The 10,602-nt window shown below is 36.0% G+C and overlaps 1 protein-coding gene across 1 annotated transcript; it reads left to right on the forward strand.

The window, feature by feature from the left end:
- Positions 1 to 775: 775 nt before the first annotated feature.
- Positions 776 to 9,236, forward strand: LOC112032599 (uncharacterized). The gene is made up of 4 exons (XM_024065366.2): positions 776 to 1,536; positions 2,604 to 2,828; positions 4,704 to 5,084; positions 8,541 to 9,236. Exons 1-4 carry the CDS (start codon positions 952 to 954, stop codon positions 9,006 to 9,008), a joined length of 1,659 nt encoding a protein of 552 aa, XP_023921134.2. The 5' UTR covers positions 776 to 951; the 3' UTR covers positions 9,009 to 9,236.
- Positions 9,237 to 10,602: the final 1,366 nt, after the last annotated feature.

Raw genomic sequence — 10,602 nt, forward strand, 5'->3', positions numbered from 1 at the left:
ATAAAAAATAACACATATCTCTCTTAAATTTAAAAATAACAATTTTTAAGGAAATATAATTGTATGAGTAAAAAATTTCCTAAAATAAATGTTAAGTTTCATTCTAATGTTATAACTCACAACCAAACTAATGAATAGGTATAGTTATTACATTACAATACATTTTATTTCTAATAATAAATATTACAATTTCTGTTATAATCTCCATTCAATATACCAAATGTATCCTAAAAGTTAGGGGGAAAAAAAAGGTTACATACCTTAAAAAGGAAAAATAAAAAGTAGAAACATTTAAAAAGAGAGGGAGCATATAGGTAACTTCTTATTAAACCCACCATCTCCCACTTTTCACCTTCGAGCATATTCCAAGCTCTCATAGAGGGGGTGAGTCATACATGTGGGGACTTACCGTGGGCCTACCCCTTATGTGAGAGCCCGAAGATCTACTTTGGTGTTATTTATATATATATATATATATATTTTAATTCTCCCAAATTTTGGGCTGGAGAGAACCTCATCATTTTCTCTCCTTCCTTCCCTCCCCAAACATCGTTTTCCCCATATTTTCTCTTTTCCCCTTCTCTCACTTTTCTAGCCAACCAAATGGACCCTTAAAAACATGAAAGATAAAATGGGTATAATTGCTAAAACCTTGTTAAAAATGGGGTCAATTCGAAAATGAAGAAAATTATACAAACAAAAATGACACAAAAGCTTAAGGACTTGACTCCTTAACAATTAAGTAAAAAAGACAGGAATTTTGTGCAAAACATATCAAACCCATCCAAATTCAAAACCCCACCACTGTCTTTATGTCCAGTGTCTACTCTACAGTCTTCTTCCCCTAAACTTCTCCAGCAAAATCCAAAAACCAAAAGCATCATCAAACAAACACGCTTTTGTCAAAATATAAAAAAGACCAAAGACCAAAAACCGAAAACAAGAACAACTATGTCAATAATGTCCTTGACAACACCGCCAGAAATCGTAGTCAAGAACCGCTTCTTAGGGTTCCTCATATGGCAGTCTATTCCCTCCACCGCCATCTTCCTCTTCTTCAAAACCTTCTTCATCTCCACACTCACCTCCACCACCACTTCCACTAGTAAAAACCCATTACTCTCGTTTGCTCCATCACTCATTTCACTCCTCACTTTCTTCACATTCCACCTCTCACAGCTCCTCTTCTCTGCTTCTCTCTCACTCGTCTCCTCGCCCCATCCCCATTCCCCTGCTTACCCTTTTGAGCTCTTTCTCGGCCTCGTCCGATTCTTTCTAGTCTCGGACTCTTCGGCTTCGATATCGCCGGATTTTCGGACCCGGGCTAAGGTTTCTCTGAGCTTTGTGTTGTTTGTGGCGGCCTGTGCTGTGTCTGGGTTTGTGGGGTTAGTGTCTGTGTGCTGGGTCAAATCCAGTGGCTTTGATGGAGACTGGCTGATCGGCAAAGTGGGGTTCATTGGTTTTCTGCTGGGTTTGCTTTACGGCTTGTTTTATGTTTATAAGCACAGATGGGTTTTGGAGTTTCCCATTATTCAGGTCAGTATGTGAGGGAGAGTTGAGAGACTAGAAGGTTTAGAATATTTTGATTGATTTTGTTATTACTTGGTGTTACATGTTGTGCTAGTTAAAATAATTGTGTTAGGCACATTTCGATATGGATGTTTTTGTTTTTTTCTTTATATGCTGTTAGTATTGGGTATGAAGTGTTAAAAGAGTATTATATGATAAATTAAACGTTGGAATGCATAGGGGATCAGGTGAAGATATATTTTCCCCTGCTTGCACGCTTTGATTCTAATTATAGGATGTAATCATCATAGCTAAAGACATCTTGGTTAGCAAAAATGAGGGTGTGATTTTTTTGATTGTGGAAAAAGGAAGGGAAGATTTTGTTTGCTCTTTTTTTAAGCCATATTCCTCTAAGCTTTGAAATTTATCATAGAAAATTATTATATATTCTTCAAATTACCAATAGTCTTGTGGTCAATGCCAGGAAATTATGAGTGCCTATCTAGTATTGGGTCGTGCTGCACTAAAATTTTCCTGTTTTCGATATGGTGCCTAAGATTTGGTGTTACTGTGTGTGCACACATTATCTTGAAAAATTCTCTACTGGTGATATGGGTCAAATTCAGGCTAGATTGATGTTCAGATCAGTAATTATGACCACTTGCACCTATCATTGTTGCTCTTCACTTTCCTTTTGTTGTTGCTTGAGAGAAATCTGGGTGCTTATCAAATTTTCCGTCACCCTTTGATTACTATAGTGTTTATGCATTGCTCAAAACATCAGGTTTTACCCTTGTCTTGAATAGCCTGTTAGTCTGCATCATAGCAAAAAAAATTGATTTCTAGTTGAGAATTTTTATGTCTGCCCAATTGGCATAGTGGTTCAAAGTACAAATTAAACTTCACTTTTTTTTTCTAGGTACAACTTTTTTTTAAAAACTCATTTTCGAAAAGATGAAACATAAGCTGAACCAAACTGCAATTTTGTCATCTATAGCTATAAATTAGATTGTCATTTATTCTCAGAGTATGTTGCTTTCTAGTTATGACTTATGAGACTCATGGCCTCTCCTTTTAATTGCTTGTTGTAACAGCGCCCACCTTTCTTCAGCTTCAAGATGGGGCTCCCTTCGGCTATTACTCGGGCTTTGAAGCTTTCGGGTGTGACTTACCTATTTTCAGCTGTTCTAGGATCAATTCTGTTGGATCAGTTTAAAGGTCAGGTTACAGTGAGAAAGTTCATTGCTGAGCAAATCATCTTTTGCATTGGGAGCTTTGCAGTGTTTCTATGCTGGGAATTAAGTCACCACTTACATCGGGTATGGTTTAGTTGTAAATTTTGTTCTTGTCATTATCATTTAGCTTTAGCAGGTGGTCAACTGACGCAGTTCATATAATTGCAATATCCATTGATGTTCATATCATTTAGTAGCTGGTTTCATTTTTGTTAATCCTCATTGCATATCATGTCATTTATATGATTCTTCATGGTACATCATGTCTTGCATGTTGTATTATACTATTATCCCTGACCAATGCCCTCACTTTCATTCCATCTTTCCTCTGCTGGACTAAAAGAATCATACAAGGCATAAAAGAGGGAAAAACTGTAATCATGGCTGAAAATGCACAAGCTTTATGTGGCAAATATCTATGTAACTGTATGGTAGTTCAAAATCTTTTGCTTGGACTGTATATCTGGGGACCCAAAGAATAGAAGTTTTATAAGTTGGATATACATTTAAAAAAAAAAAAAAATTCTTGATTGCTCCATTAGTTAAACAGAAAGAACATATGTACTTAATAAGAGAGGAACAGGCAGAACATGAACAAGATTAGGGTTTATCAAACTTTGATCATTATATTCACCTTCTTAGCCCTTTCCCTATCATGTTTGGTTATTTTTTTATTTTCTGATAAAATTCTGAATGAAGATTATATTATTTACAATGCTGTTGAATTTTTATATGTCCTGCATCTATATATGCAGCAGGGGCACTTCTCTGTCACTTCAGTAATCCACTGAGGTGCAGTAGACACACATATTAATCATCTCAATTTAATGATGAAAAACTTATTTAATATATTACATACTGTCTCAAATTAATGCTTGTTATTCCTATATGTCTGGGTGTTATCCCTTTCTCTTTGAAGAATTATCCTCTTATCTAACCTGTCAAGGTGCAGCCACTGTAGACCCAGACATCCTAGGTTCGATCCCCAATAGAGTTCCTCCGGGGAAAAAAAAAAAAAAAGAATTATCCTGTTATCTATCAACCCCCATCTCACCCACCCACAAAATAGAAAGAGCATAGTACTGCGGTTATACATGTGAAAATATGTTTATTTAGGCTATGATTGGTAACACTACATAAAATTCATTTCACAAATTTCTAGGCTTGAGAATGCATGTTTCCTTGTTTTTTTGGGTTTGTTAACTCTACTTTGAGTTGGTATTTGAAAATGCATTCTCTGTTTCTCTTTTGGAAAATGCATTTTAAAGTAAAAATGAGAATTCCTGAAACTAAGGATTATTACGCAATTTCATTTAGCATAATCACTTTTTGGTAAGAATTTTAGCATAATACCAAAATTATTTTTCAAAATAATTCATTTTGCTGAAATGTATTCTTCTAGAATTCAAATTGCAAATACAGTAGAGTTACCAAATGAACGTACCATCTTTCCTTGATTCAACATGTTTGTTTATTGTTCTTGTACCCTGCTGCGTGTCCATACAACCTGACTGCTGTGTTATTTAGATGAGTTTTATTCTATTGCAAATTGAACTTTCCTCCTCAATATCCTTTATGGTTATGTGTACATCTGCTTATATATGTATAATCGACGTACCTGTAAAGCGAATCCATTTATCTTTTAACCGCAAGACCTATAATATATATTTCTAGCTTGTTGCTTTTAATGGAGAGTTAATGAGAACTTAGTTGCAATGGAAACACTAGAATACCTGCATCTTGGCATACTCTTCTAAAAACATTTTGTACTCATTATTAATCACAAAAACAAATATCTCCTCTTCTCTCTAATCCTTAATGGGTGAGGAATTCCATGTGAATAGCACCTGTCACTGTGATTCGTTTAAATTTTTTATTCCAGCTATTTCTGGCTTCATATCCTTCCTGTTACCTCTAAAAAGCCGGTCATTAATTTTTTGAAACTATGTGGCAATATAGGTGCTCCATACAAAGAGGTTCACATTTGCACCACCCAAAGGGTCGGCAGCAGCAGAAACAAATCCAAGTGAGCATCTCCTTGCAGCCCTGGAGGATAGCAACCCAAATTCTCTTCTTCAATATCTTGCATATCTTGATCTCTGTATGGTCTGTGAGAATAATGTTGATACGTGGCGACGAGCTGCCTTTTTTGAAGAAACAGGTGAGACTTACAAAAGAGTTATAGCTGTATGCTTGGGGCCTCTGGAAAAGCTTGCATCAAAGTTGGCTGAAGGTTTGGGAAGTTCTGTTGACAAAAACTCCCAGCTGTCTAAACAGTTACTCTCACCAACTGACTCCCGTCTGGAATCCAAGTATTGCGAACCACTGAAAAACTTTCAGGTACAAAACACTGTTGCTTACACTTGCGGATGTGTACATGCACAAGTGTGTGTGTGTTTGTGTGCGTTATTTGTTGCAGCTCATCATGGTGTCTTGTCCTGAAGTGAAAAGATTACTTTTATTCAGAATAATTTTGAATTTTTTTAAAAACTCACATGGGCTTACCTATGTGCAAGCATATTTTGCAACCTCCCAAACTCCGGAGTGTCCGAGAATTTTCGGAGGACCTCCTTCATGACTCTACCTTTCTTCAAGCAAGTTGTCAAATAAAGTAGTGTTGTGAAGTGTAATTGTAGGAGGATTCCTTTTAATGATTTGTTAATATTATTTATTATTGCTTCTGTGTAACAGAAATTTCAATTCTTTCTAATGCAAATGTGACACACAGGTGTCGACTCCAACTTTGACTTTAAGATCTGCACTTGATAGATCTCTATACTAGATGCGTGGATGGGACTTGACTAAATTGTTTTTTGATAAGTAATACGTTTTATTAGAAAAAATGCATCAAGTACACGGGGTATACTAGATGAACTACATATTGCAAATTAGAAAGTACAATGATCTATAAACTCCAATAAATTAGAAAAAGGATGTTCCTGTGGCCAGCATCCACTCAAATAACATTCTGATCATCTGGAACTTCAAATCCGCAAGTATTCATTCACACCCATCAAAATTTCTATTCCTTTCCCCCCAGATACACCACATCAAACAATGGGGAACAGCTTTCCAAATGGCACTATTTCTGTCTCCCAAACCTGCCTTGCCAACATGCTATTATCTCCCAAACTCCTTGCAATTAATTTATGAGTTTTTAACCTTTGTTTTGACGGATGAGATGTCACTTAATTTTCTACACGTTTTACGCAACTGAAGGTCAAATCTTTATGTATAAGTACTGGGCATTAGGAACACTGTAAATACCTCTAGTTAATATGGTGAAAAATTCAATCTGAAATATGTTTTAAACTCAACTCAACTTGAAATATGTTTTATAAGATAAAAATCTATATGCAATCAAAAATTTTCCTTGTTCCTTTATAAGATTGCTAATTATAAAATCCCAGTCCCTATCATCATTTTGTGTGTGCGTGGTAGTGTTTTCTGCAACTCATCACTGGTGTCTTTAATCTGTGGGTCTCAGAGCTAGTCCAAAGAAACTATTTTTAATTTTCAGCTTTGTAGTAATGGGTTAAAGACACCTTGTTTTGAAATAGGTTTGGCACTGGCATGAGGGTAAAATCTTTTTGCCTTAGCAGTAACATGGACGAAGGTGTCATTATACCAATTTCTGGTGTTGGTGGATATTTTTTTCTTAACCAAGGTGATAATGCTATAAATTTTCTTAATTAAGTGCTTGATACCTCCTAATCCTAAGCAGGAGACAATTATGTCTCTTGCTTTCATCTCCTGTCAATGATTGGCTTGCTTTCAGGGCTTGCTTTTCCAAACCTATATAGGTCAGATTTTCCAAGAAAAAAGGTATATGGAAGGTCTTGTACAGGTTGACCAGGACTTTGTGCACTTCTTTGAATATCAAAAAGTGGGGCTTATGGTATAAGTTGATTAAAGTTCTTACTGGTGTGGAACATAAACAAAAGTGTTTATCACAGAGAGCACCTTCACAAAACTCATATAGATTGTTCTTAATGTGGCTCTAAACTCCTTGAGATTAGAGCATACATGCCATCATCTACAGTAAGATTTTAGTTGTGATGAATACTGTTTGAAAGATCTTTCTTCTCCTTTATTTGTGATTTTGCATGCTAGCACCTTCCCATGCATGAGCTTGGGGGTCTAGGGGGGAAAGGGTTCAAGCTGTGGGATTAGCAGCATATTTTAATTATCTCTCAAAAAAAATTTTGTGCTTTTGCATGTTACTCTGGTTGTATGGAATCAGTGTTGTTACTTCCATTTTAGGACATAATGCTCAGTAATTTTCTTATCTTGGGTTTCAAACTCAATAGATTCTCTCTTGTTCTTTTTAGAATTAATTTGGGATCCAACTTCTTAGCTGCTTTTTTTATCTGCCACATTCTGTCTCTCTTGGGAGCCTGTTGGTACCCTGTCATGGTAGATCTTTTCTCTACTGACAACATAAAATTTTTTCCCCTACTCAAATGACTGTCTTGTCTCTCTGTATTGTTGCACATACTTTATTAAGGTTATGGGTTCTAAAGTTGAGTTTAGGTCACCTGTTTCATGTAGCATTTGAGGGAAATGTGTTAAGACTTAAGGAGGTGGATTCATAATTGTGTCTATATATATTGAAGCTATTGGAGATTGTTGAGAACTAGGATTGTCCTTTGAAGATAAGGAGGGGGATGATGCCAATCAAATGCTCTACTTCTTTTTTCTAGCTTTAGTGAGCGATTGTTGTGCCGAAAATCTACTTTTTAGTTTGAATGTCTTCAAGTGTTGGTGGATGATAGGAAAAGGATGGTTGATAAGGTTGTTATGTCCAAAAGTTTTAGTTTGTCTGAATTACCAGACCGCTTATCTTTTGAAAGCTGATATTCCTTTGTCATTGACAGAGCACCAAAAGATGCTGGATATGGGCTTGCAATTGCCTTCTGGGAGACCTGTCTGTGCACAAGGTCATCACATTCTATTAATCATTCAAAGGGGTCCTTAGAATCTTCTAGGCAGTAGATCTGATAATATTAATAATTTCATTTTAGATATTGGAGAGAAAACTGCAGAAATGGGTTTTTCCCTTACCTTGCGGGCTGTTCTGCGCACATAAGATCACATTCAGTGAATCCTTCTATGGTTCCCAGTTAGGAATCCTCTGTGCATTAGATCTGAGTAAGTGGTCAACCATTCTGCCTTTAGATGTTGGAGAAATATGATGATTTCTCAGCATAAGCACATTATGTTTTGGTTTGTGTGTGCGTGCGTGTGTGCATGCTGTACACAATTTTTAAAATTCTTTCCTCTCAGAATTGAAGTTATTGAACTTCGACAACTCTATTTGCTGTTCTGTATTGATGAAATCCTTGCAATGCACATCACTTTCCCTCTGTACATGAAACAGATAAGCAGACATTAGTTCATGCAATGAATCTCATAAATTTTAATTGTAATCTTGGTTTCAATGGTCTATGCATCATGAATTTCTCATATATACTATTCATTTGTAATATATTGGGTTTATAAATGCGTGAACATGCCAGCTAATTTTACCAATGATCTTAATGGTCCAATGGCACCTCTGGCCTCCCTAGGTACAAAGTGCCAAGGCCCAAGGGGTGAGCAAGGTCTTTGGTTTGAGATCTGGGGCGGCCAGGGGTGGGGTAGATTTAGAAATTTTCTAACCAAGATTAAAAAAAAAAGAACATGCTAGCTAATTTCTGTCAAAGTTTGACTCATAGTACAACTTAATAATGGAAACTTCATTATGCAGCTATTTGAATAATTATATAACCTAGTGATGGACACTTCTTTATGCAGCTATGTGCATGGTCTGCCAGGACGGTTGCCTCACTGACTGCCTGCTCACACAGAGAAGATAGGTTTGGGGCTGCTCAGCTCTCTGGTAGTAATGCTGCAGTCATTTCAGCACTGATATCTTGCCTTCTTGCTGTTGAGACATTCATGGGGAAGAAGACCAACATTCAATCCTCCCCTCATTTGATGGGGCCAGCTGGAATTAAATGGGCAACATCAAGCACTGGAAGAATAGATGGTGCAGTGGGTAAGAAGAGAGGTGGCCCTCTACATTCAAAAGCATATGCCATTGCTGATGTTTTGAGGACCTCAATCTACCATGTTGTGTCTGCTTTCCATGATGAAATGCTGAATAGTGCTAAAGCAGGACTTCTTGAGAAGGATTGGATCATCAGTGGTAAGCCTCTTTTTGGCACTCGTGAGCTCCTGGTGCAGAAATTGCAGCTTTTCCTGGACTTTCGAGCTAGCTAACTGCTAATTTATAGCCTACCTTTTTTTGTTATCTTGTCCCAATTTGTGAACTTGCCTATAGCACAGCACAAATGAAGAGGCAGTTTTGTTTGTTAATCTAGAAGAGCTATGGGCAGAATATGAAGAAAGAATGTTGTTTTGCTTAAAAGAAATATCAAAGAAAAATTCGATGAATTAACTTGTATGATTCACAGGGAACACTTGGATTGAGCTAATGACCTTTACCAATTTAAAGTTCCAATTGACTCGAAAGGTTTAGACATGTATATAGGCAATGGAGCCTTACCCTTTGGAGGGTAAAAAAATTGTCAGGGCACGGTGGTTTTAGATGGTCAGGCGGTTTTAAGGAATTTCCTCTTGCCTTTCGACATCCTGGTACACTCTACATCTGCTCCTTATCCTTCTTCCTTCATAGTAGTTTAATTTCATTACTTTTGTTTACTAATGAAGTCAACTTCACTAAATCAGAAAAAGGGATTCTCTCTCTCTCTCTCTCTCTCTCTCTCTCATATATATATATATATATATATTTACACATGCCCACATGCGCTTACACATAATTTTTTGTTTTTGTATTTTAATTTTCAAAAGCCATTTGAACATCATTATTGCAACAAAAGTGGTTCACTACTCTCGAGAGTGCATATACATGCTCTATGAGATACATTCTCAATAGAAATGGACATTTTTACTTTACTCATGTTAAAAAATAGTGGCGTTCACTACTTTCACAAGTTATTTTCTACGCAATTGAGTAATTGACCGAGCTGCATAAGGAAAAATAGGTAATTGACTGAATGCATTCACATACTTGTGAAAGTTGGAATGCCGAAGCGTATGTGCTGAAAGTCAAAAACATTTCCAAAGCATTGATAATTTATAACATCGATTGAGGAGAGTCGTGTTTCTTATAACACGCTTTATCTTATGATGTACATGTTCTACTAAATAAAGATTGCAGATGCTTGTCTACTTTTGGTGTTGCTAGATTTCTGTCTCGTTCTAGTTGGGAGCATTATGACATTTGACTAAATTACTTTAATGCCTCTCCTTTCCATTAATATTAATCTATGATATTACTGAAGAAGGCAAACCAAAAATAGCAACTACCACTATATACTCTTGGCCCGATGGTTACTCCACAAGAGAGTTTCACACACATTTATATTTAGATTAGATTAGAGTAGAATTTCTGTATTATATTTAAAAAAAGAAAAAAGCAACCGATAGTCATAGTCACATGCTCAAATTAAACACTATAGAATTAGGATTGTGATTTTTGTCGACCTTGTACATTTTATTCTTTTAGCCTTTTGAACACAGGTTTAAAAAATTGTACCTAAAAAAATGGTGAGACTTAAAAAAAGTAACATTTAAAAAAAAATATGGTTTCTTGATATCACACGGATACTATAATGACAACCAATTCTTTTACGACAAAATACGATGACAAAACTTATTATAAATGAATGCTTTTAATGGATTGAAGTTTCATTCTTCAAATTAAGTGCTCCATTTTGAAAGCCCCATTTAAAGAAAGTGTTTTTTTTTTAATAAAATTTTTTAAAAAAAAATTCTAATTCAATAGTTAGAA

This window comes from Quercus suber, unplaced genomic scaffold (assembly GCF_002906115.3).
Source record: "Quercus suber isolate HL8 unplaced genomic scaffold, Cork oak 2.0 scaffold_221, whole genome shotgun sequence".
Taxonomy (NCBI): Eukaryota; Viridiplantae; Streptophyta; class Magnoliopsida; order Fagales; family Fagaceae; genus Quercus; species Quercus suber.

Excerpts from the sequence above, each read along its gene's own strand:
- LOC112032599 (XM_024065366.2), top strand. The coding sequence starts at position 952 with ATGTCAATAATGTCCTTGACAACACCGCCAGAAATCGTAGTCAAGAAC. Across the intron at positions 1,537-2,603 it reads TGGAGTTTCCCATTATTCAG|CGCCCACCTTTCTTCAGCTT; the intron begins GTCAGTATGTGA and ends TTGTTGTAACAG. Across the intron at positions 5,085-8,540 it reads AACCACTGAAAAACTTTCAG|CTATGTGCATGGTCTGCCAG; the intron begins GTACAAAACACT and ends TTCTTTATGCAG.